The 25,205-nt window shown below is 47.6% G+C and overlaps 1 protein-coding gene and 1 pseudogene across 1 annotated transcript in view; one reads left to right on the top strand and one right to left on the bottom strand.

Annotated features, from left to right (window-relative positions):
- The window catches only part of ankrd24 (ankyrin repeat domain 24), a 118,144-nt gene that overhangs the window by 31,058 nt on the left and 61,881 nt on the right, over positions 1-25,205 (top strand). The window contains exons 2-6 of the mRNA XM_078198010.1: positions 2,381-2,511; positions 8,034-8,122; positions 9,624-9,688; positions 15,672-15,729; positions 21,820-21,890. Of these exons, the coding sequence (XP_078054136.1) occupies positions 2,381-2,511; positions 8,034-8,122; positions 9,624-9,688; positions 15,672-15,729; positions 21,820-21,890 (414 nt within the window). The remainder of the gene's footprint in view (positions 1-2,380; positions 2,512-8,033; positions 8,123-9,623; positions 9,689-15,671; positions 15,730-21,819; positions 21,891-25,205) is intronic.
- Positions 4,537-6,230, bottom strand: LOC144479729 (dynamin-like GTPase OPA1, mitochondrial pseudogene; annotated as a pseudogene).

Raw genomic sequence — 25,205 nt, forward strand, 5'->3', positions numbered from 1 at the left:
GCTCTAAAAACCAATTTGGGATAATCAGTTGAGCTGGTCACGAGGCTCATTTACACTTGCTGGAGGTGACATGAAAAATGAAAAATGGCAAATGGAGTTTAACCCTGACAAATGCGAGGTGATTCATTTTGGTAGGACAAATTTAAATGTGGATTACAGGGTCAAAGGTAGGGTTCTGAAGAATGTGGAGGAACAGAGAGATCTTGGGATTCATATCCATAGATCTCTGAAGGTTGCCACTCAAGTGGATAGAGCCGTGAAGAAGGCCTATAGTGTGTTGGCGTTCATTAACAGGGGGTTTGAGTTTAAGAGCCGTGGGGTTATGCTGCAACTGTACAGGACCTTGGTGAGACCACATTTGGAATATTGTGTGCAGTTCTGGTCACCTCACTATAAGAAGGATGTGGAGACACTGGAAAGAGTGCAAAGGAGATTTACCAGGATGCTGCCTGGTTTGGAGGGTAGGTCTTATGAGGAAAGGTTGAGGGAACTTGGGCTTTTCTCTTTGGAGCGGAGGAGGTTGAGAGGAGACTTGATAGAGGTTTATAAGATGATGAGGGGGATAGATAGAGTGAACGTTCAAAGACTATTTCCTCGGATGAATGGAGTGGTAACTAGGGGGCATAACTATAGGGTTCATGGTGGGAGATATAGGAAGGATGTCCGAGGTAGGTTTTTTACTCAGAGAGTGGTTGGGGTGTGGAATTGACTGCCTGCAGTGATAGTGGAGTCAGAAACTTTAGGAACATTTAAGAAGCTATTGGATAGGCACAGGGAGTACTTCGGGATGATAGGGAGGAAATAGCTTGATCTGGGTTTCAGACAAAGCTTGGCACAACAACATGGGCCGAAGGGCCTGTTCTGTGCTATACTGTTCTATGTTCTATGACATACATTCATACTCCGGGAACTGTTGTCTGTACACAAAGAGAATTTGTGCATTTTTGGAATAAGCGAGGAGCTTGAGGAGCCTATCGTTCCCCTTTGCTTTCTCCATAGCAACACCTCAGCCAATCAGAATTGCCTACCCAACCAATCAGCACCCTTTTCCCTGCAGTATAAATTGTTGTGATTGCTTGAAATTTGGCATTATTGTGTTTGTCCTGATGAGTGCGTGATGAAAAGTTTTGGAGATATGTTTCTTTTTTCAGTTCTGTGAAAGTCTGTAAAAGGAGGAATAAACAAGATGGCCAGCATGATTCGCTTGTCACACTCTGACCCTGATGGTTTCATCACAGAGATTTGAGCACAAAAACCAAGGCTGACACCCCATTACAGTGCTGAGGGAGTGCTGCACTGTTGGAGCTGCTGTCTTTCAGCTGATATATCGAATTGAGGACCTTCCCACCCAAATCCAAAAGATGGTACTATTTTGAGAAGGGGGAGAGGTTCTCATTGGTGTCCTGGCCAATATTCATCCTTTAGTCAACATCACAAAAGGCTAGGTCATCTGATCGTTATCACATTGCTGTTTGTAGGACGGACTTTTGTGCATTTTGGCTGTTGTGTTTTGTACATTGCAACACTGATCACGGGCTGAACTTCCACCTTGCTGGTGGAAGCAAGAGGAGGCTGTGTCCGGATCCTGAACCCCCCCCCCCCTCCCCCTTTAATTGGGGCACCCCCAAGATTGACACAGAGACAGGAGCTTTGTCTAAGCATCAGCAGCAAGTGGAGTTAAAAAAGCCAAATAGCAAGTCAGAGGTGGGAACAGGGACTGTGTTTCCACACAGAGATGCCCCCTCACCAAATTTTTAAAATTTAATTCATAGTCCAATAAGCAGCGAGACCTTCACTTTGGGTGGAATCGCTTCACAAGGTGACCTTTATCTGTACCCCCTCCCAGACAGGTAGGGAGGGCTTTTAAGGCCTGCTGGGAGTACTGACCCACCCCCTCGCCCCCCGCCAAATCCCCCACCCCCCCGCTCCAGTCTACCTCGCTTGTCTTCAGGCAGTTAAATTGCCCCAAGTCACATTGGGAAACAATAGGCTGACTGGAACATCTGAGTCGACCCCCATTGCGTACATTTAACAAGGCTCTTAACGAACTCAATGGGCTTTGAGGAGAGGGGGTAGTAGGAGGGGGAGGGCGGGGGGCCTGATGGGCAGCCCTGTCATCCACTCCACTCCATCTGACGAAGGAGCAGCGCTCCGAAAGCTAATGGCATTTTGCTACCAAATAAACCTGTTGGACTTTAACCTGGTGTTGTTAAAACTCTCACTGTGTTTACCCCAGTCCAACGCCGGCATCTCCACATCATGATCCCCAATCTGACCCAACTGCACATTTCACTAAGCCCGTCAGTATCTGTGAAGTTCTTTGGGACGTTCTGCATTTGTGAATGGGGGATGATTAATGTCTTTCTTTAATGACCCTCAGAGCCAGGACTGGAGTAAACATGATGAGAAGCTCTTACAGGCCGTGGACAACAGCGATCCTGAGAAAGTGGCTTCGCTTCTCAACAAGAGAACGCTTCTCACGACGAAGCTCGACACCGAGGGACGATCAGCGTGAGTCCCACATTCTCTTAGATCAAAGCAAAATACTGTGGATGCTGGAATCAGACCAGATTCCCACATTCCCTTCCTGTTTTTGATTATTGAGTACTTTATGCGGCCATCGACAGGTTAAAGAGAAGATGGAAGGTGGAAGATGAACTTTTGGTTTTCTCTGTGATTTCTGACTTCCTCAATCAGGTTTTTGTGTTTGATAAATTTCACTTTTCCCCAGTTTTATTAATGAGCTGTTTATGAGAGGAAAAACAAAACAGGAATGGAGTGGCTTGCGATTGTAGTGGCTGTGCTGGGATTGCCATTACCGTCACTCTTCATTCATCACCTCCCCACTGTTCACAGGTTAGCCTGAGGATGCTCCTGGGGTTGGTAGGTACAACTGCCACTTTTAAGCTCTTCCCCAGTTCCCACCTGCTGACGGCGACTGGAAACATCCGGAACCATCTGTGCTTTCATCCACCGTCCGGTGCTCCATACCAGTACCACTTCGGTCAGAACAGGCAGTCAGATTTCCAGGGCCCTGAAATTCCACTGGGGTTTGTCTAGTCTCCGGCTGTGACTCCAGCAGAATGGGTCGAGATGCAAGAGGAAGCTGCGGTTAACACAGACCTCCACCCGCCTTGGAAGGAACGTAATGGACGCCTGTTCTTTATGAGGTGGTGATGGGCCTGGGGTGAGGCCAAGGCCAGTTAGTGGCGGGTGGACGGGTTGGAATTTGGTGCTGGGGCAGAGACCCCCTGAGACAGGGGGGGGGGGGGGTGTTGTTCCTGAATCTCAGTCAGAAGATGGTGGCTGGCAGACTGCAGTAACTTCTATGGAGCTCTGGGTGGGATTTCCTCTTAGCGCTGCTGCCCCACAGCACCAGGGACCCGGGTTCGATTCCCAGCTTGGGTCACAATCTGTACGGAATCTGCATGTTCTCCCCGTCTCTGCGTGGGTTTCCTCCGGGTGCTTCGGTTTCCTCCCACAGTCTGAAAGACGTGCTGGTTAGGTGCATTGGCCATGCTAAATTCTCCCTCAGTGTACCCGAACAGGCGCCAGAGTGTGGCGACTCGGGGATTTTCACAGTAACTTCATTGCAGTGTTAATGTAAGCCTACTTGTGATACTAATAAATAAACTTTAAACTTTGACTCTCTATGCCAGCGTTCAATGGGTTCAATCCTGACTCTGTGATGGTGTAAATGGACGATACTGATTCCACAGCTCATTCGACAATCCTTCCCCAGTGAAGCCAAAGGGAGAGGGGGAAACTGAGTTGTCCATTCACAATCACCCGTTTCCCACCATGTCACAATCCAGAATCAAGTCCCACTGTCAGCAACATTAACACCATGCGCACTAACACACTTGCATGGAATTCTGTTCGCTGCTTTTTTACAAAGGCATTTATTGGGTCCATTCAGTCTTTTGAATAGACGAGGGACAGTACTGATACGAGTTTTTAAAATGGTTTTCTTTTATTGAGCAGAACGTAAAAGGATTAACATGACAGAAGTGAAAATAAAAGCGAACTTGGAGACTGGCTTTTACTGCCAGCCCCTGTACTCAACTTGAACACACTGGATAGATCTCAAAAACAACCTGAAAACAAAACACACTAAAATCCATACTATATGGGCCTGATTTTACCATTTTGAGTCTAAGTGCCGAATCTGGGCGTCAAATAGATCCGCGCCTGGAACCCTGTTTCCAGCGCGCCCATACGCGTTTTGCTGGCTCCAGTCCGAACCGCGCAGTGGGCGGGGCTTAGCGCTGCCGGACCGATCGGAGCCCTGAACTGCGCATGCGCAGTTCGAAAAAAAATCTGAAGCAGCGCGCCCGGGCGGGGAGAAAAAAGCAGAGAGAATGACTCTCTGACCCAGATCATCTGGGGGGAGGGGGGTGGGGGGGTGGGTGGGCGTGACGGATCATCCTCTGGGGGGGCGGTGGGAGGAAGAGTGGGGGTGTGATGGACCATCCTCTGGGGGGGTGCGGGTGTAAGGATGGGGGGATGTATGGCAGTGTGTGACGAGAGACTGTGTTATTTTTCTTGATGAAGAGCTTCAATGAATACTTCTAACTTCTCTTGAATCTCACGAACCCTTTTGAGGTCCTCTGTTAGTTGAACTTGCCTTCCTGTCAACAGTTGAATTTTTTTAGCATTGTCATCAGCAAAACCCTCCAACACTTCTTTAACATTCTTTTCGAGGCGTCTCACTTCAGTATTTGTTAGCTGTTGTCAGAGTGTGTTTGCTGTAATAGCTAGCATTCACTGAATGCGCCAGAACAGGATAACGTTATTGCATTCAAGCTCAGAATCTACAAAATGCCTCTGGTAATAGTGGAAACCTCTCCTGCAAAGAGTACAATGGTTCAGCGATTCCATTAGGAAGTGTTTTCGGTAAACTTGGTGCCAAGTATCTTTAATCAGAATGATGTCCACATCTACATTTTTGGCCTCCAGGTTTTTACGAACTGTTGTAACTTCATCGTTAGCAAGATAAGCTGTATGTTTCTCATTGATTTTTAGCAGCCGTTCCAGTTCGGTTTTGGTTTCATTTCGAACATGCTGTTCTGGAGACCGTGATTTCCAGTAGAACCACCTTTCTTGCCAATCTGGCCCCACCATATCACGAATTACAGAATCAGTATCTCGAAGACGGGTTTGCAAGGTTTCTTCCAGGAAATGGATAGCTGCATCCCACTGCTGTTTGTCAGATATGGAACGATCTTCTAAAGCATTGTGCTGGATGACTCGCAGACTGTCTTCAGCCTGCTCATCCCATCTGTGACGTTTTATACTTTCATCTTTAAAAGCATGTTTTAGTTTGTCAAAGATATCATCATGGTCCTTCCCTTTGTGCTCTGACAGAAATCCAGCAAATTCATCCTCCAAGATTCTCCAAGCAACCTCTACTGCTTTGTGAGGCAACTGTTTGTCAGTCCACCGCTTGAGCTTGGTGTTCACTGTGGTATTGAATGTGCCTGAATTCACAGACTGGGCAGCAGGAAGGTCAATATTCTCTATCATATGTGTAGAGACTCTTTCCCACAGTTTCCTTTGTAGAATCTCTTCCCAGTGTTTTGGAGTAAGCTGATCACTTCATCCAGAATTCCATTCTTCGCCTTCTCGTATAGTTCATTCCTGTCGAGTTCCCTCAGCCGAGGGTCGTTGTTTTTCCATTCAGTTTCAAGGTTGAAGCGAGTAGCTTTAAATGCATCAGCCTGTTGTTCCACAGACTCACGCACCATCTTCCAGAAACAGTCTGAAACTGCTCGGCTCAAGTTCTTAGTTGTCACTTGATGTGCTTTCAGCAACCCTGTCTTCAACAATTTTAAATTCTGAAAGAACTCTCCTTCATAATCTTTTATGGAATCAATACCTTCATTGGTGTTGCCTCTACTGGCAACAACTGCAAAGTAACCCAAAGCCTTCATTGGAAACAACTTGCCTTCCACAATCTGTTGAATCCGACTTCGACTGGCTCGGTTTTTCTCAGCTAGATCCACTTTGGTCAACACAAAGATGGTCCTTCTGCCTTGTGGGTCCATCTGGCTCACCAAGTCAGTTACAATACTGCGTTCAGCATCTACTGAACCATCTTGGATACAAAGGATAATGGCATTAGGGTTCTGCATGTAAGCCTTGCTTATGCTAAAAATTATATCCTTGGTGTTGGCAGCTATTCCTGATGTTACGGTACTGATAGCACCAGGAAGATCGATCAGTACCATTCATTATCCTTTGTATCCAAGACCTTGGCACATTCAATACCACAGTGAACACCAAGCTCAAGCAGTGGACTGACAAACAGTTGCCTCACAAAGCAGTAGAGGTTGCTTGGGGAACCTTGGAGGGTGAATTTGCTGGATTTCTGTCAGAGCACAAAGGGAAGGACCATGATGATATCTTTGACAAACTAAAACATGCTGTTAAAGATGAAAGTATAAAACGTCACAGATGGGATGAGCAGGCTGAAGACAGTCTGCGAGTCATCCAGCACAATGCTTTAGAAGATCGTTCCATATCTGACAAAGAGCAGTGGGATGCAGCTATCCATTTCCCAGAAGAAACCTTGCAAACCCGTCTTCGAGATACTGAATCTGTAATTCATGATATGGTGGGGCCAGATTGGCAAGAAAGGTGGTTCTACTGGAAATCACGGTCTCCAGAACAGCATGTTCGAAATGAAACCAAAACCGAACTGGAACGGCTGCTAAGCATCACTGAGGAACATACAGCTTATCTTGCTAACGGAAGGATGGTGGAGGGAGACCAGCGATCGAGGTAGGTTGGGGGTGTGCTCTGCCGAGGTGTCCGATCCCGGGGAGGGGGGTGGTCTGCCCAGGAGGGGTGTCCGATCCCGGGGTGGGGGGGTGGGTGGGGTCTGCCGGGGGGGCCTGCTTCCCAGGGGGGTCTGATCCGGGTGGGGGGGGTCTGCCGGGGGGGTTAGCGGGAGGGTCCGCGAAGGATGGTCGAGGAGGATGGTGACTTCACAAGGGCAGAGAGGGCTTCGGAGGTTCCCCTGCAGAATAGAAATCCGCTTCGGACTTTTATTCTGCAGGTTGCTAAAAGCGCGGATCCGGAACGGGCCAGAAGACGGTAAAGTGGGATTTTGGCGGTAGGGTTGGGCGCACGGTTCATTAAGTCGATTTAAATACATGCTAATGCATTTAAATTGTCGGGCTGCCTGATTCGGGCGCGGGCCAGATCCACGCCCAAATCGGGTGTCGGTAAAGCCGTGGTCTGCTCGGAATCGGGTGCAGATCGCGGTATAGGCCCGATGCCCAACTTTACCGCGATTTCGCACCCGAAAACAGGCGCAAAGTTTTGGTAAAACCGGGCCCTATGTCAACCCTTATCTTGTTATTGGCAGTGTCCTTCACATGCTGTCTCCGTCTTAGAAAAACAATCCTTGCAGCTGCTGTTATTGCTGTTGTTTGCCTGTATTGTGTACCCTGCAGGAATGCAGTCAATTTCTAGCTAACCCGTCATGCTTTCTGATTCTACATGTTGTCAAGCCAACTACAATTGTTGAGCTTAGCGAAGTTCGTTGCATATCTTAAAAATGAAGTGTCTTAAAATGAAGTCTTTGCATAGCCCTGAAACAGGGCTAAGCATACATTTAAACCAAAATAAACAAATGAACAAATAAAATTGGTGACATTGGAATACAGTATGGACACAGTCGGGTTAAAGGTAGCCATGACCCACCCCTTCCAGTGACAGACAGGAGAGGGACTAACAATCTACTTATTGCCACTGTTATACCTGGCATTATTGTTTGCACAAATTTAGGAACCCCGGGGTTGTTCTCCTGAAAGGAGAACAGATTCAGGGGATATTTGACAAATGAGTACCTGAGTCACCACAACCTCATCAAGGTCTTGACATCTTTCATAGTGTGGAGCAAAGAATTGAACACGATTCCAGCTGGAGGCCCAGCCAGTATTTTATAATGTGTTAGTGTAACTTGCTTGTTTTAATGCATTATGTCTCTGCCATTAATTCAGCAGCTCTGAACATCTCTACCTTAGGTACCATCTGGCAGTGATGAGAGGTCATGTGGACTGCCTGGATGTCATCTTGGCACACGGAGTGGATGTCACTGCACTTGACGGCTCAGGTAAGCACTTCACACTCAAAGCGAGGACTCTTTTCCACTGAGGTGGAGCTGTAAGGTTTAGGGGTTCAACCTCTGAGGGCGAAAGGAGTGGGGTTTCCTCATCGTCACCAGAACACTTAGGTGTTCCCCTCGAGTCTCCGCAGATATTGCACCCAAGTTCTGCTGGACGATGTCATAGATTCAAACAGTGCAAAAAAGGGCTTTCGGCCCATCGAGTCTGCACCGAGAATATCTACCACTAAAGTCGGGCTAATCCCTTTTTCCAGCACTGTCCCACATCCTTGAATGTTATGTTTCAAGCGCTCATCCAAATACGTTTTAAATGTTGTAAGGTTCTGGCCTCCGCTACCTTCCCAGGCACTGCATTCCAGATTCCCACCACCCTCTGAGTGAAAAATTGTTTTCTTAAATCCCCTCCGAATCTCCTGCCCCTCACCCTAAAACTCCGCCCCCTTGTGATTGACCCCTCAACCAAGGGCAACAGCTGCTTCTTATTCACCCCTCATAATCTTATACCCCTCAATCATGTCCCCCCTCAGCCTTCTCTGCTCTAGAGAAAACAATCCAAGCCTATCCAGTTTCTTCTTATAGCTCAAATGCTGCCTCTCAGGCAACATCCTGGTACATCTCCTCTGTACCCCCTCTAGTGCAATCACATCCTTCCTATAGTGAGGCAATCAGAACTGCACACAGTACTCCAGCTGTGGCCTAACAACACTCTGTATGGCTCCAACATCCAGTATGAACTGGACTAGTGACATATATACTGTGGCTACGAAAGCAGGTCAGAAGCTAGGAATCCTGCGGTGAGTAACTCACCTCCTGACTCCCCAAAGTCTGTCCACCGTCGAGAAGGCACAAGTCAGGAGTGTGATGGAATACTCCCCACTTGCCTGGATGGGTGCAGCTCTAATAACACTCAAGGAGCTCAACACCATCCAGGACAAAGCAGCCGCTTAATTGCTGCCCCTTCCACAAATATTCACTCCCTTCACCACCAACGAACAGTGGCAGTTGTGTGTACCATCTACAAGATGCACGGCAGGAACTCACCAAGATTTCTTAGGCAGCACCTTCCAAACCCACAATCACTACCAGCTTGAAGGAAAAGAGCAGTAGACACCTGGGAACGCCACTACCTGGAAGTTCCCCTCCAAGCCACTCACCACCCTGACTTGGAAATATATCGCTGTTCCTTTACTGTCACTGGATCAAAATCCTGGAATTCCCTCTCTAACAGCACGGTGGGTGTATTTACACCCCAGGGACTGCAGTGGTTTAAGAAGGCAGCTCATTACCACCTTCTGAAGGGTAACTAGGGATGAATAATAAATGCTGGCCATCCAGTGACACCCGCATCCTGTAAATGAATAAAAATATATACAGTAAATGGTTCAAGCTAAGAGCTGTACTCAGTCCCATATTAACCCTGTATGTCATTATACTACACCTACCCCATCTCAGTTCATTTATCTGATGTATTTATCTGGTTCCAATCTAGGGTTGAATGCATTACATTTGGCGGCGAAATATGGAAACCATCAGTGTGTGAAGAGACTCCTTCAGGTAAGAGCTCTCTGAGATAATCCTTGATCATATTTAAACATGAGAGCAAAACTGCAATCTATTAGTATGCTGAGATACACTGATTGCAAATCACAACCAAACTTCAGTTCCAGAATGAGTTTGGATCACAAGCTGGAAAGGATATAAGGCATCGTCACACCATAGACCGGGCCACAATATTAACGATGTGGAGATGCCGGCGTTGGACTGGGGTAAACACAGTAAGAAGTCTCACAACACCAGGCTAAAGTCCAACAGGTTTATTTGCAAGCTGGAGCACTGTCCCTTTATTAGGTGAGTGAGGAGTTGTGTTCATAAACAGGGCATATAAAGACACAAGCTCAATTTACAAAATAATGGCTGGAATGCGAGTCTTTACAGGTAATCAAGTCGTAAAGGTACAGACAAGGTGAATGGAGAGAGCGTTAAGCACAGGTTAAAGAGATGTGTATTGTCTCCAGCCAGGACAGTTAGCGAGATTTTGCAAGCCCAGGCAAGTCGTGGGAGTTACAGATAATGTGACATGAACCCAAGATCCCGGTTGAGGCCGTCCTCATGTGTGCAGAACTTGGCTATCAGTCTCTGCTCAGCGATTCTGCATTGTCGTGTGTCATGAAGGCCGCCTTGGAGAATGCTTACCCGAAGATCAGAGGCTGAACACCCGTGACTGCTGAAGTGTTCCCCGACTGGAAGGGAACACTCCTGCCTGGTGATCCGACGCGCCACAGCAAAAAACCGCACCGATCTCCTCAGAAGACAAACATGGGACACGGCGGACAGAGTACCCTTCGCCATCCAGTACTTCCCTGGAGCGGAGAAGCTACGACATCTTCTCCGGAGCCTTCAACATATCATCGATGAAGACGAACATTTTGCCAAGGTCATCCCCACACCCCCACTTCTTGTCTTCAAACAACCTCAAACAGACCATTGTCCGCAGCAAACTACCCAGCCTTCAGGAGAACAGTGACCACAACACCACACAACCTTGCCACAGCAACCTCTGCAAGACATGCCATCATCTCACGTGAGAACACCATCCACCAGGTACACAGTACATACTCTTGCGACTCGGCCAATGTTGTTGATGCGATACGCTGCAGGAAAGGATGTCCCAAGACATGGTACATTGGGGAGACCATGCAGACGCTACGACAATGGATGAGTGAACATCGCTCAACAATCACCAGGCAGGAGTATTCCCTTCGAGTTGGGGAATACTTCAGCAGTCACGGGCATTCAGCCTCTGATCTTTGGGTAAGCATTCTCCAAGGCGGCCTTCATGACAACGCAGAGTCGCTGAGCAGAAACTGATAGCCAAGTTCCGCACGCATGAATCTCTGGAATTCTCTGCCCATTGAAGTGGTGGAGGCTACCTCGTTGAATATGTTTAAATCACGGGTAGATAGATTTCTGATCGATAAGGGAATTAAGGGATATGGGGAGCAGGCGGGTAAGTGGAACTGATTTGCTTCAGATCAGCCATGATCTTGTTGAATGGTGGGGCAGGCTCGAGGGGCTAAATGGCCTACTCCTGCTCCTATTTCTTATGTTCTTATGAGGACGGCTTCAACCAGGATCTTGGGGTCATGTCACACTCTGTAACCCCCATGACTTGCCTGGGCTTGCAAAATCTCACTAACTGTCCTGGCTGGAGACAATACACATCTCTTTAACCTGTGCTTAACCCTCTCTCCACTCACATTGTCTGTACCTTTAAGAATCGATTACCTGTAAAGACTCGTATTCCAACCATTATCTTGTAAATTGAATTTGTGTCTTTATATGCCCTGTTTGTGAACATAACTCCCACTCACCTGAAGAAGGAGCCTGAGACTCCGAAAGCTAGTGCTGCCAAATAAACTTGTTGGACTTTAACCTGGTGTTGTGAGACTTCTTACCACAATATTAACACCAGGGGCTCCCTGAGGGTGGTGCAGGTTTCCAGTTCTTTTCTTATTAGATTTTTTGCAGTTGGTGATAATGACCTTTACCCTTGTGTCACAGTTGTTGCTAAAGTCTGCCTCTATTGAATAAGTAAAATACTGCTGATACTGGAATTTGATGCAGTGTCGTTTTATAAATCTATTGGATGGATTCTGCTCTGATTCTATTTGTTTCAGTACATCTAAAACCCCGCTCGCTGTATACGCCCTCTCGCGCCAGGCTCCTTGTGCCCGCTATCCTACAGTGGCTCCTGACCTGGCAACAGCTCAATTTCAAAACCCTCATGCTTGTTTTCAAATCCCTTCATGGCCTCCCCACCTCCCTCCATCTTTGTAAACCTCCTCCTGCCCCACCAACCCTCTAAGATCTGTGTGCTTCTCAAATCCTGGTCACTTGTGCATCACCAGTTTCCTTTGATCCAACTTTGAGGGCTGTCTTCAGTGGTTTGCACCTGAAACTCTGGAATTAGAAGATCATGAGAAATAGAAGCAGGTGTAGGCCATTTGCGCCCTCACCCCCACCCCCACGGGTCTGCTCTTTCAGTCAATAAGATCATGGCTGTTCTGATTGTGGCCTTAATTCCACTTTCCTCTCTGCAGCCCCCCCCCCCCCCCCCATAACCCTTGACTTCCTGTCAATCAAAAATCTATCTACCTCCGCTCTGAATAAATTCAATAACCCAACCTCTATCGCTCTCTGCGGAAGAGAATTCCAAAGATAAATGATCTTCTGAGAGGAAAAAAAATCCTTCTTACCGTTTCTTTCAATGGGACTCCTTATTTTTAAACTGTGCTCCCTAGTTCTACATTGCCCCAGGAGGGGAAACATCTCCTCAGCGTCCATCCTGTCAGGTGGGACTTCAGATGAGTTTCAAAGAATTGAGGGGACGGGGGATGATCTTATTGAAACAGGTAACAACGAGTACAGGCCCAACCTGCTCAGCCTTTCCTCATAAGACAAATCTATCATCCCAGAAGTCAGCCAAGTGAACCTTCTTTAAATTTCTTTCAATGCATGGATATTCTTCCTTTAATAAGGAGACCAAAATTGAGCACAGAACTCCAGATTCTCTCTCTAAACCTCTCTGCCTTTCCATTCTTCTTTAAACCATTCTTTAAAACTAAACTCTTTGACCCAAGCTATTGGTCACCTCTTCTATCATCCCCTTCTGTGATCCGTCCAACTGTTGTCTGTTAATCCTCCTGTGGGGCAATTTGGGACATCTTACTGTTAAAGGTGCTATATAAATACAAGTTGTTTTTGTTGTAGTCTTCACCTTGTGCAGGTATCTCTGATTGAGATCATATCTTCCATCATTTGGGGTTTGTATGGATTGATCTGTGGTGAATCTCAGAGGGTGATGTGATGATCAACTAGAGGAGTCTTCCAAGTTTTATTTCCATTGATTTGGGGTCTATGATTCCTCTTCCAGTGTCCCAAAAGGAATGAAAAGTCAAGTTTAGGTTTGTGCTGGGTTAGTTGCACTTCACCACTTAATGTGACGTTTCCCCAAGACTGATATTGTTGTCGAGATTTCTACATGAGTGGCTCCAAGCAAGGACAGGCCAGATAAAGGCAAAATACTGCAGATGCTGGAAACTGAGACAGAAACAGAAAATGCTGGAAAATCTCAGCAGTTCTGACAGCACCTGTAGAGAGAATAGAGCCAATGTTTTGAGTCTGGATGACACTTCATCAGAGCTCTGGACAGACTGGAGCTTGGCTCTAATTTTTTTCCATTTTCATAAGTCTTCCAGCAACAAAGTCTTCTGCATCATGAGCACTTGGCCAACATATAGGAGGGCAACCATGGTGGCACAGTGGTTAGCACTGCTTCCTCACAGTGTCAGGGACCCAGGTTCAATTCCAGCTTGGGTCACAGTCTGTGCGGAGTCTGCACATTCTCCCTGTGTCTGTGGGTTTCCTCCGGGTGCTCCGGTTTCCTTCCAGAGTCCGAAAGACGTGCTGATTAAGTGTATTGGCCATGCTAAATTCTCCCTCCGTGTACCCGAACAGGCGCCGGAGTGTGGCGACTAGGGGATTTTCACAGTAACTTCATTGCAGTGTTAATGTAAGCCTATTTGTGACTAATAAATAAACTTTAACCGCATTCATCACAGTACCTCAGTGAGGGAACCATGTTTTGTTGCTGAGTTCCTACCTGTGTCTGATTTGGAGTGCAGCATTCCAGGGGGGGCGATTCTCCCATTGCGACCCGCAAATTTTCTGGCGGGTCCGGTCGGGAGATGCGGGCTGGGGGTGGGGGGGAACTTGGGGGACTGCCTCCCGTCAGGGGGATTCTACCTCCCGTCGGCGGGGTCTGCCCCCAGGGAGTTCAGCAGGGGAGGGGGGGTCTGTCGGGGTGAGGGGGTGGGGGGATTGCCACTGCAGGGGGCTGGGCATCGGGGTGCTCTAGGGCAGGGGGGGGAGTCGGGGCTGGCCCGGGAATTGTCATGGGGGCTGCGATCGGGCTGTGGAGGGGGGGGGGGGTGCTGGAGGGGCAGCACTGCGGGGGTCCTGGACTGGCCAGTGATCGAGCTGGTCAGCAAACGGGGAGTCTGACAGATCGGAGTCACTGCGCATGCGCAGAGTTCCAGAACTGTCAGACTCCGCGCGAATAGGCCCCCACATCCAGGGTTTTTAATGATATTCACGACCGGGACCTCTGCAGTGCACAGAGTGGGGAGACTCAGGTCTGAAGTTGCACTGACAAAACAGTCATGATCAAGACCAGTTTTCTCACCAATTCAGCATTTTTGGGAGAATCGGCCCCCAGATGTGGGCGCTCTCCAGCCTGAAGAGAGTGTCGGACTGATTCTCTTACCTGTTCGCACAGAGCTCTCGGAGTTGGCTCAGCTGATATCCAGAAAATAACAGTATTAGTGTGTTACCTCCAAGTCATATATCAGGTTGACAGACCACTGGGACCCATACTCACGGTGCCTAACCTCTATACAGGTCACAGAGACTTTAAGGGCCTGTTAAATGGATTAGCAGCCACATTTTATTAACATGACAATGCCACAGAATTGTCTTCAAGGATCATATCGGTGTACATGAGGCATTAGAATAGAATAGAATCCCTACAATGCAGGAGGAGGTCATTTGGCCTAGCGAACCTGCACTGACAACAATCCCTTCCAGGCCCTATCCCTGTAACTATGTATTTACCCTACTAATCCCCCTGATACTAAGGGGCAATTTAACATGGCCAATTCATCTAATCTGCACATTATTGGAGTGTGTGAGGAAGCTGTAGCATCCGGAGGAAGCACACGCAGATACGGGGAGAACGTGCAAACTCCACACAGACAGTCACTCGAGGCTGGAATTGAACCTGGGTCCCTGGCGTTGTGAGGCAGCAGTGCTAACCACTGTGCCCCCATGCCGCCCATTGGGTATAACCCGGAGTAGAACTCCAAGATGGAGCTGGATGTTAAATAAAGGGGCATACAGTCACAGCTATTATAACCTGGAGGCAGATTCAATAGTCACTTTCCAAAACGATGGAATAAATTCTTCAAAAGGAACATTTTGAAGGGCAAAGGGAAAGAGCAGAGGGGTTGGCACCAATTGGATAGCTCTACCAAAGAGCCTGCCCAGGCAGGGTGGGCTGAATAGCCTCCTTCTATGCTGTATGAGTCCCCATATGGGTGGGGTCGTTGTGCGGGGAATGGGGGAAGCAAGGGCAGTGTGTGAGTAGTGGGCAGATCTGGATATCTTTGGGTGGGGTGGTGGGGTGGATATTTATCCTACAGTGGAGATGAGAGAAGATAGAGGGGGTGGAATTGGTGGATAAGAGCAGCTATTCCAAAGGAGGGGAGTGGAATTCTCCCTAAAGTTGGCCAATATTTATCTCTAAACCAACTGACTATATCGGATTATTATCACAATGCTGTTTGTTGGAACTTACTGCGTGCACAACTATTTGCTTCATCACAATGGGAGTTACACCTCCAATCTATTTCATTGGCTGTAAAGTGACATCCTGACATTGTGAAAGGTGCTATATAAATGTGAGGCTTTCTCTCTTTAGGAAAAATGCCCAGTGAATGCTATGGATAATTACGGAAGGATCGCATTACACCATGCAGGTTAGTACCTCTCAAAACTGCCATATCTTCCTTCAGTCTGCCTGAGTGTGTTGACAGCGAGCTTGCAGAGTGACAGGTTTAAGGATAGTAACTGTAGGGTCCCCGGGACAGTATACAAGAGGGGGTCACACACCTGACATTCTCAATTTGGAGTAGCACCACAAATAGGACAGAGAGTCATCATCACCCGGGGACGTCCCTTCTATCATGGTAATGGTCAGATATCAGCATGGCAAAGGGGACAGATTATACCCTGCTAACTGCCTTAACTGGAGACCATGTAGATGGAAATGGAGCTGATGTTTTGCAAGGAGGCAGGATGAATTAATAACCTCACATTGAAGGCATCCTGAGGTTGCGTAGCAGAGATCATAATATGATTGAAGTTTATATTCAGTTTGAGGGAGAGAGGAGTGCATCCAAGACTAGCATTTTAAACTTAAATAAAGGCAATTACGAGGTCATGAAACCAGAGCTAACTAAAGTGAACTGGCAAATGTGGTAAGGGATGGATCAACAGAGGTTCATTGGCAGACATTTAAAGGGATATTTCAGAATAAACAGAATAGACATTCCAGTGAGAAAGAAAAATTCCAGGGGGAGGGCCCATCACCTGCGGTTACCTGAAAAAGTTAAATACAGCATTAAACTCAAAGAAAAGTTTATAATTGCGCAGAGGGCTGGCAGGTCAGAAGACTGGAAAGAATATAAAGAACAGCAATGAACGGCAAAAAGATTAATAAGTAGGGAAAATTTAGAGTACGAGAGAGAGCTCGCTAGTAATATTTTTACAATCCCAACCTTTACAGGACACTTACTTCTAATTCATGCGTTCATATTTAAAATGTTCCTGAGCATGTTTGCGGGTCTGATTCTGATTGTGGTATAGGAGAATTGATTGTGATCCTAATCCTGGGTCTCTGAGTGCCACTGGCCTCATGAAAACTTTGAGGATGATGCATGCTGGGTTGCGTTCTCATCGTCAGGGTTCGAAGGTAAGTCCTGGAAGGGTTGCTTGTTCTTCGGGGCAATGTGGATGGGTCGGGAGGGACAAGCATTGACTCAACCAAGATTAGGACTGATCCACCTGTGCCGGGATCAGGGTCAGAACCAGTGCCCGTGTACCAAGATCAGAACCAGTGCCCGTGTACCAGGATCAGGATAAAGTCACCTCTATCAGGATTAGGATTGGGATCAGAATCAATACTCCTTGATAAGATCAGGATCAAGCCTCCAATACAAGGATGAGGATCAGGGTCACTCCTGAACCAGGACCATAACTAATGTTCCATGTAAACTGCATGGGTTCACAGTGACCCTGAAGTCCTTCCTCAGGCTGTGCGCAACTCAACTCCCTTACTGCTCGTCCGTGGCTGTGCACAAGAATTTACAAGGACTGCACAATTAAATAAATCACTCGTGTACTCCAACATAAGTTGATCAGGATCCATCTCCCCGTCCCCTGATCAGGAACAATGAATAAGAAATTAGAAAAAGGAGCAGGATTAGACTGTGTGAGACATCGCGCCTGCTCCACCAGTAAAATCATGGCTGATCTTCAAGCTCAACTCCATTCAGACTCGTTCCCCATATCTCTAGCTTATCTTAGTGTCCAAAAGTCCATCAGTCTCAGCCTTGAATTTCCTCAACGACATCCACCCTAGCTATGACTGTAACACTACATTCCGCACTCTCTCCTTTCCTTCTCTATGAATGGTATGCTTTGTCTGTGTAGCGCACAAGAAACAATACTTTTCACTGTATGCTAACACATGTGACAATAATAAATCAAATCAAAAACAGCCCCCTGAGGTAAAGAATTCTATCGATTCACAACCCTCTGAGTGAAGAAATTTCTCCTCCTTTTTGTCCTAAATTCCATCCTTATCCTGAGACTGTATCCCTGACACTCCAGCCAGGGGAAGCAGCCTCTCAGCTTCTACCCTGCCAAACCTCACTCTCAATCCAAGTTCTGACAAAAGACATTGACCTGGAACGTTAACTCTCTCCCTCCACAAATCCTGCCAGGATGCGCATTTCCAGCCTTTTCGGTTTTTATTTCAGACTTCCAGCATTCGCAATGTTCTGCTTTTGTTCCCTTCAGAGTCTTACAAGTTGTAATAAGATCACATCTCATTGTTCTAAACACCAGAGATTATCAGTCCATTCAACAGGATTTCTCTTCATTGACAACCCTCTCCTCCCACACATCAGCTTAATGAACCTTTGCTTTTTTTGTTCTCTCATGGGATGTGGGCATTGCTGCCAAAGTACACATTTGTTTCCCATCCTTACTTGCCCTTGAGGGCACTTAGGAGTTCACCACATTGCTGTGTCTCTGGAAATACATGTAGGCCAGACCAGGTAAGGATGGCAGATTTCCTTCCCTAAGGAACATTACTGTCCAAGAAATCAAATCAAATCAAATCAAATCCTTTCCTCAGGGACATTAGTGAACTAGATGGGTTTTTACAACAATCAATGGTGGTTGCCATGGTCATCATTTCTGAGACTAGCTTCTGGGCCTTTGGATTATGAGTCCAGTAATAATACCACTAGACTACCATCTCCCCTGAGGTAACTTTCCTCGAGTACTCATTACTCCAGTTGTAGATTTAGTTACATAAAGCAATGGCATGCAGCCCTACATAATTGCAGCAAGACTTTTTAAGTGCAAAGTTCATTCCCACAGCTGCACTACACAACTTTATTTGTAGAGTCTCCATGACAGGAGTCACCTGGAATGGTGTGTACTTGATGCCACTGAATGTGAACAATCAAACTGGTAGATGCAATGCCAGAATATCAAAATTGGTCAATGAATGAGCAGCTGATCTATGTGAATATGTTGCCCCCAATACCATGTGTCTTAATTTTATGTAGCGACTTTTTATGTGGCATCTTATCGAACTAAAACTAGAATGTACAACACTCACTGGTTCCCCTCATCTACCCTGCTAGTTAGATTCTCAAAAATCTCTAGTAGATTTACGGCATAGGTTTAAGGTGCGAGGGGCAAGGTTTAAAGGAGATGTATGAGGCAGATTTTTTACACAGAGTAGTGGGTGCCTGGAACTCGTTGCCGGGGAAGGTAGTGGAAGCGGATACGGTAGTGACCTTTAAGGGGTGTCTTATCAAATACATGAATAGGATGGGAATGGAGGGATATGGTCCCCGGAAGGGTAGGGGGTTTTAGTTCAGTCGGGCAGCATGGTCGGTGCAGGCTTGGAGTGTCGAAGGGTCTCTTCCTGTGCTGTAATTTTCTTTGTTCTTTATTTGCCAAACATGATTTCCCTATCATAAAACAATGTTGATTCTGACCAATTAGGAAATGACTTTCTTAGTGCCCTGTTACAGCTTCCTTAACAATAGATTCCAGCATTTTCCCAGTGGCTAAAGTCAGGCTAACACTCTCTCCTTTCCTGAGTAGTGGCGTGACATTTGATTTGATTTATTATTGTCACATGTATTGGGATACAGTGAAAAGTATTGTTTCTTGCACGCTATACACACAAAGTATACTGTTCATAAAGTACAAAGGGGAGAAGGAAAGGAGAGAGTGCAGAATGTGGTGTTACAGTCATAGCTAGGGTGTAGAGAAAGATCAGCTTAATACAACGTAGGTCCATTCAAAAGTCTGAGTCGATTGGCATGTGTTCTCAGACTTTTGTATCTTTTTTCTGATGGAAGAAGGTGGAAGAGAGAATGTCCGGAGTGCGTGGGGTCCTTGATTATGCTGGCTGCTTTTCCAAGCAGCAGGAAGTGTAGACGGAGTCACTGGATAGGAGGCTGGTTTGCGTGATGGATTGGGTACATTCACAGCCATTTGTAGTTTCTTGCGGTCATGGTCAGAGCAGGAGCCATACCGAGCTGTGGTACATCCGGAAAGGATGCTTTCTGTGGTGCATCTGTAAAAATTGGTGAGAGTTGTAACTGACATGCTGAATTTCCTTAGCCACCTGAGAAAGTAGAGACGTTCTCTCTTAACTGTAGCGTCTGTGAAGAGACCAGGACAGGAATTTCCAATCCACTTGCATTTGGGAATTTTAGAAAATCACAGCCAATGTATCTCTGCAGCCAATCCTTTTAGTATACTAGGATGAAGGCCAATAGGTTCAGGAGATTTGTTGGCTTTTGGTCCTATTAATTTCTCCATTACTTCATTTGTGGTAATATTAATTATTTTAAGCTTCCCACTCTCATTAGGCCTTTGTTTTGGTATGTTATTTCTGGCACGTCTTCTGTGAAGACAGACACACTAAATATTTGTTTAATTTCTCTGCCATTTCCTTAATCCCCATTATGGGTTCTGTTGGCATAAGGGGATGTAGGAGTAAGGGCAAAGGTTGGCATGGGGGCTAGAGAGGTCATGGAAGTTGGGTGGAAAGGCAAACCTTGGCGTAGGTGTCATGAGGGGCCATGGAGAGTGGATGGGAGAGTGAGACTTGGCACAGGGGCATGAGGAGGACCATTTATTACCTCAGTTTAAAAGGTTCTCTCATGCACACTCCTCTGAGGGGCTGTGGACCACGACTTTTTAAAAGCCTGGCCCGACTGTGAGTGAGTAGGAGACACCTATTGCTGCAATGGAGCTGGCTAGATCATGAACGCTGGCTGTGATCTATTGACAGGAGTATCCAGAATCCTTTAAAGGCATCCCTGAAAATCAGGCAGTTCAGGAATGGAATCCATCACTTGGGGCCACTCACCAATTATAAAGGGCTCCAAAGTCAAATTGACTCGATGAAAATTCCACCCCGTGGCAAATTCTATCGTATTAAGAACCCTCCTCCACAGAGCATCCTGACCTGTGAGATTAGAATCATAGATTCCTTCCGGTGCAGAAGGAGGCCATTCGGCTCATTGAGTCTGTACCGAGAACAATCCCACCCCGGCCCTATCCCCGTGATCCCATGTATTAACCCTGCTAATCCCTCCAACCTATGCACCTGGGACACTAAGGGGCAATTTAGCATGGCCAGTGCACCCTAATCTGCACATCTTTAGACTGCGGGAAGAAACCGGAGCACCCAGAGGAAACCCATGCAGACACGGGGAGAACGTGCAAACTCCACTCAGACAAGCCGGGAATTGAACCAGGTCCCTGGTATGGCTCCAGGCTTAATCAGTGAATTACTGATTAACCCTGTCAGGGTCGGTTGGCTAGACAGTTGGTTCGTGATGCAGAGTGATGCCAACAGCACGGGTTGAATTCCCATACCGGCTAAGGTTATTCATAAAAGCCTGCCTCCTCAACCTTACCCCTCACCTGAGGTATGGTGACCCTCAGGTTAAATCACCACCAGTCAGCCCTCTCCTTCAAAGGGGAGAGCAGCCTATGGTCACCTGGGACTATGGTGACTTTACATTTACACTGAAGAGGTCAAAATGACCTCGTCCCTGGTTGGTTTCACCGTGCATTATTCGAGGACAATGCCTGGAAGGCTCTCCATGATCTCTTGCTCCAAACTCCTTCGCTGATTTGAATCCTCCTGGATATGCATTATGACCAGTCCATTTGTACTGGGATCAGAACCAATCCTCCTGTAGCAGGATCAGGTGAGATTAAATTCCCATGAATCATAGAAACATAGAAATCATAGAAACCCTACAGTACAGAAAGAGGCCATTCGGCCCATCGAGTCTGCACCGACCACAATCCCACCCAGGCCCTACCCCCATATCCCTACATATTTGCCCACTAATCCCTCTAACCGATGCATCTCAGGACACTAAGGGGCAATTTTAGCATGGCCAATCAAGCTAACCCGCACATCTTTGGACTGTGGGAGGAAACCGGAGCACCCGGAGGGAACCCACGCAGACACGAGGAGAATGTGCAAACTCCACACAGACAGTGACCCAAGCCGGGAATCGAACCCATGTCCCTGGAGCTGTGAAGCAGCAGTGCTAACCACTGTGCTACCGTGTCGCCCCTATGCATTCAAACAGTTGAAGTAAAAGGCAGTTCTTTTTGCCAACTACACACGATGTTAACGGGTGGCCGGTTCAGTTCGGCTGAAACTATGAGCTGTGGCCATACCCTGTGTGTTTACAAAATCCTCTTCATTTTGCTCTCTCTCGTTGCAGCTATGAGTGGGAGCTTTTCCTGTGTTCAGACTCTGTGCAACTTCAAGTCTCCTTTGAATGTCCATGACGATGTAAGTGACGTTTCTTACCCGCTCTCTGTGATTTCATTCGAAGCCAGAAGGAAAAAAACAGCAAAATGGGGAAATAAGAATACTGGTCTGAACTGATTTTTCCTCCTGGGTGTGTGAAGCGGAGGGTTAACTTCTTTTATTCATTGGTGTTGGATTAACAATGCATCAAAATAATGCAGAGATGAAGTCTCCGGGTGCGGATGTACGAAAAACATCTTTCAAATTTGAAAGGTGGGAATTTAAAGTTCCCTCGTCGGGGGAATTATTGCCGTAACTTCCAATCTCCAGGGCAGTGCACCAGGCTGGGGAGGTACCCCAAAGATACACTGGAGAACCCAACGTGGGAGACCCCAAGTAAGGATTGTACAACAATTGCCTTTGATAATCAAGCTTCCTTTGGACAATTACCCGACACTGGGAACCATCTGGAAATGCGAGTTAAATTGCAAACTTCAGATGGTTCCGCAACTGTTACCCAAGAAATGTTAGAAGAATTAAAACCACTTCTAGCTTCTTGATAATTATTGTACTGACCCCACCTCCAGCCAAACTTCACGGAACTCATCGGGTGCTCTGGTTTCCTCCCACAATCCAGGTTAGGTGGACTGACCATGCTAAATTGCCCCTTAGTGTCCAAGGTGTGTAGGTTCGATGCATTAACTATGGTGAATATGTGGGGTTATGGGGATAGGGCAGGGGAGAGAGCCTGGGTAAGGCACTCTGTCAACGAGTTGGTGCAGACTCGATGGGCTGAATGGCCTCCTTCTGCACTGTGGGGATTCAATGATTCTGAGTCCTAACCCTCCCCAAACCCCTACAGGACTCATCCAGCCCCCACTGACATCCAACCTCCCCCCAACCAGGACCAACCCCTGACTTGCCCAACCCCCGGTTGCCCAACCCCCTGAAGGGGGGGTTCAAACTCCCCCAACCACTCTGACCCCAGACTTCTTCCCCCCCCACCCCCACGCCCCCCAGATCCTCCCCACTTCACCCCCAGGTCCAACTACTGACCTCTGTCCCTCCCTAACCCAGACATGACTATCAACATACCCCTTACTCAGGCCCAACCTGACCTCCCCCACTCCCCACCTCCCTCCCAAGTCTTGCTCACTTACCTTATCCTACCTTTTCCCAGCGACCATTAAATTTGGCTGGACCTGTTACACATTCCTGGTTTACAGGAGCGATTGTCATAAAGAAGGGGTGTGGCTTATTTACCTGCCACTGATTGGCCTTTGCCTGTAGGCTCCGGAGATCTCATCTGGCCTGAGTTAGAAGCTTGGGCCAGATAGGATCACCTGGATTACCGGGTAATCACGAGAGGAGTGGCCATCCCACTCAATTACCACTGCATCGGACGTTACGGCACATTTTATCTTGGATTGGAGAGTTATTTATCAGATGTGTAAACAATGATGCCTTGATGTTATTTTTATATTCATTCCTGGGATGTGGGTATTGCTGGCTAGGCCAGCATTTATTGCCCATCCCTAATTGCCCTTGAGAAGGTGGTGGTGAGCCGCCTTCTTGAATTGCTGCAGTCCGTGTGGTGTAGATACACCCACAGTGCTGTTAGGGAGGGAGTTCCAATATTTTGACCCAGTGACAGTGAAAGAATGGCAATATATTTCCAAGTCAAAATGGTGAATAACTTGGAGGGGAACTTGCAGATGACGGTGTTCACTTGTGTCTGCTGTCCTTGTCCTTCTAGATGGTAGAGGTCGCAGGTTATCATTGGTGACTGATCTTGCAAGGGTTATTTCTGGTTATTTTAATCAACGTTGGGTGTGTGTCTGAAGACCATACCAAAATTTATGTGTGCTTGGCTCGAATAATGTTTGAAGCTAGTGTCCTAGTGACCAAATGACCTGGTTAACCACTAATCCAGTTACCCTATTACCAGGTAACCTGATAACTCGGTGACCCAATAACCAGCTGCCCTGTTCACGCGGTAACCTGATGATTCAGTGTCCTGTTGAACTGGTGACCTGATGTCTCTGTGTCTGGTGTCCCCATGTCCCAGTGTATGTGTGGTGATTCAGTGTACCCGGAATCTCCAGTGCCAATCCTCACAAGTACGTGAGGTCAGCGGGGAAGTTTCTGGCAGGGATTGAGGGTGTATCCTGGTCAGGAAAAGCTGGAATTCTCAGTGGAATGTGTTTTGTCCGGTTGGTGGTGAAATCAGTGAGGTGGGGGGGGAGGGGGGGGAGGTGGGAGGGGGGGGGGGGGTGGGGGGGGGGGGTGTTAAAAAATACTTCCTAAAGGTATAACATCATTGGCATTCAATACTCGGTTCCTGAGTATTATTTCACTGGCTGGCATTGCTGGGTGTATCTCCCTGGTAGTCGTGATGTGGAGATGCCGGCGTTGGACTGGGGTAAACACAGTAAGAAGTTTAACAACACCAGGTTAAAGTCCAACAGGTTATTTGCTACCAAATAAACCTGTTGGACTTTAACCTGGTGTTGTTAAACTTCTTACTGTATCTCCCTGCCAGTGGATAGTGAAGGTACAGGTACGCAAGTCCCCGACCCTGATGATGACGACTCTGTTGTCGTTCTCTTTGTTTAAACTGAAGGGAATGCTGGGAGCTGGAACACAGGGCCCGATTTTACCATTGCGTCCGGGCGCAAAAACGTGGTAAAGTGGGTGTGAGGCCATTAACGCGATCCGTGCCCGCATCCGCGCAGTTGGCCACTTTACTGAAACCCGGGAATGGCCACGATCCGATTCGCGCCTGAAACAGCCGCAACGGCGATTTAAATGTATTTGCATGTGTTTCAATTGAATTAATGAACTGCCTGCCCAACTTTATCAGCACTTCCCCCTTTACCACCGCGTTCGCCAATCCGGAATCGCGCCGAAATGGACCTGCTGAATAAAAGTCTGAATCGGGTGCCCAGCTGCTGAAGAGCGAGTTCAGAGCTTCCAACGGCTCCCTGACTCAGATCAGTGATGGTGGGGAGGAGGGAGGCAGGCCTGATCATTCTCTGGTTGGGTGGGGGGGGAGGGGAGTGAGGCCAGATCGTTGTCTCTGGAGGTGGGGTGGAGGGGCGGTGGGGAGTGGGGAGGGATGATTGTTGTCTGGTGGTGGGGGGGCCAGATCATTCTCGGGGTGGGGGGGGGGGGTGGGGTAGTGAGACCAGACCATTCTCTGGGGGAGAGGGTGGGGGGAGGAAGGGGGAGGAGAGAGGCAGCTAACATGTATCTCTGGTGGGGGGGAGAGGCCCGATCGCTCACTGGTGGGGGGGGGGGGGCAGATGGATCTCTGGTGGGGAGGGTGAGGGGGGCAGGGGGGTCCGCTGCCACTCT

The sequence above is a fragment of the Mustelus asterias genome, chromosome 26 (genome assembly GCF_964213995.1).
Source record: "Mustelus asterias chromosome 26, sMusAst1.hap1.1, whole genome shotgun sequence".
In the NCBI taxonomy this organism is placed as follows: domain Eukaryota; kingdom Metazoa; phylum Chordata; class Chondrichthyes; order Carcharhiniformes; family Triakidae; genus Mustelus; species Mustelus asterias.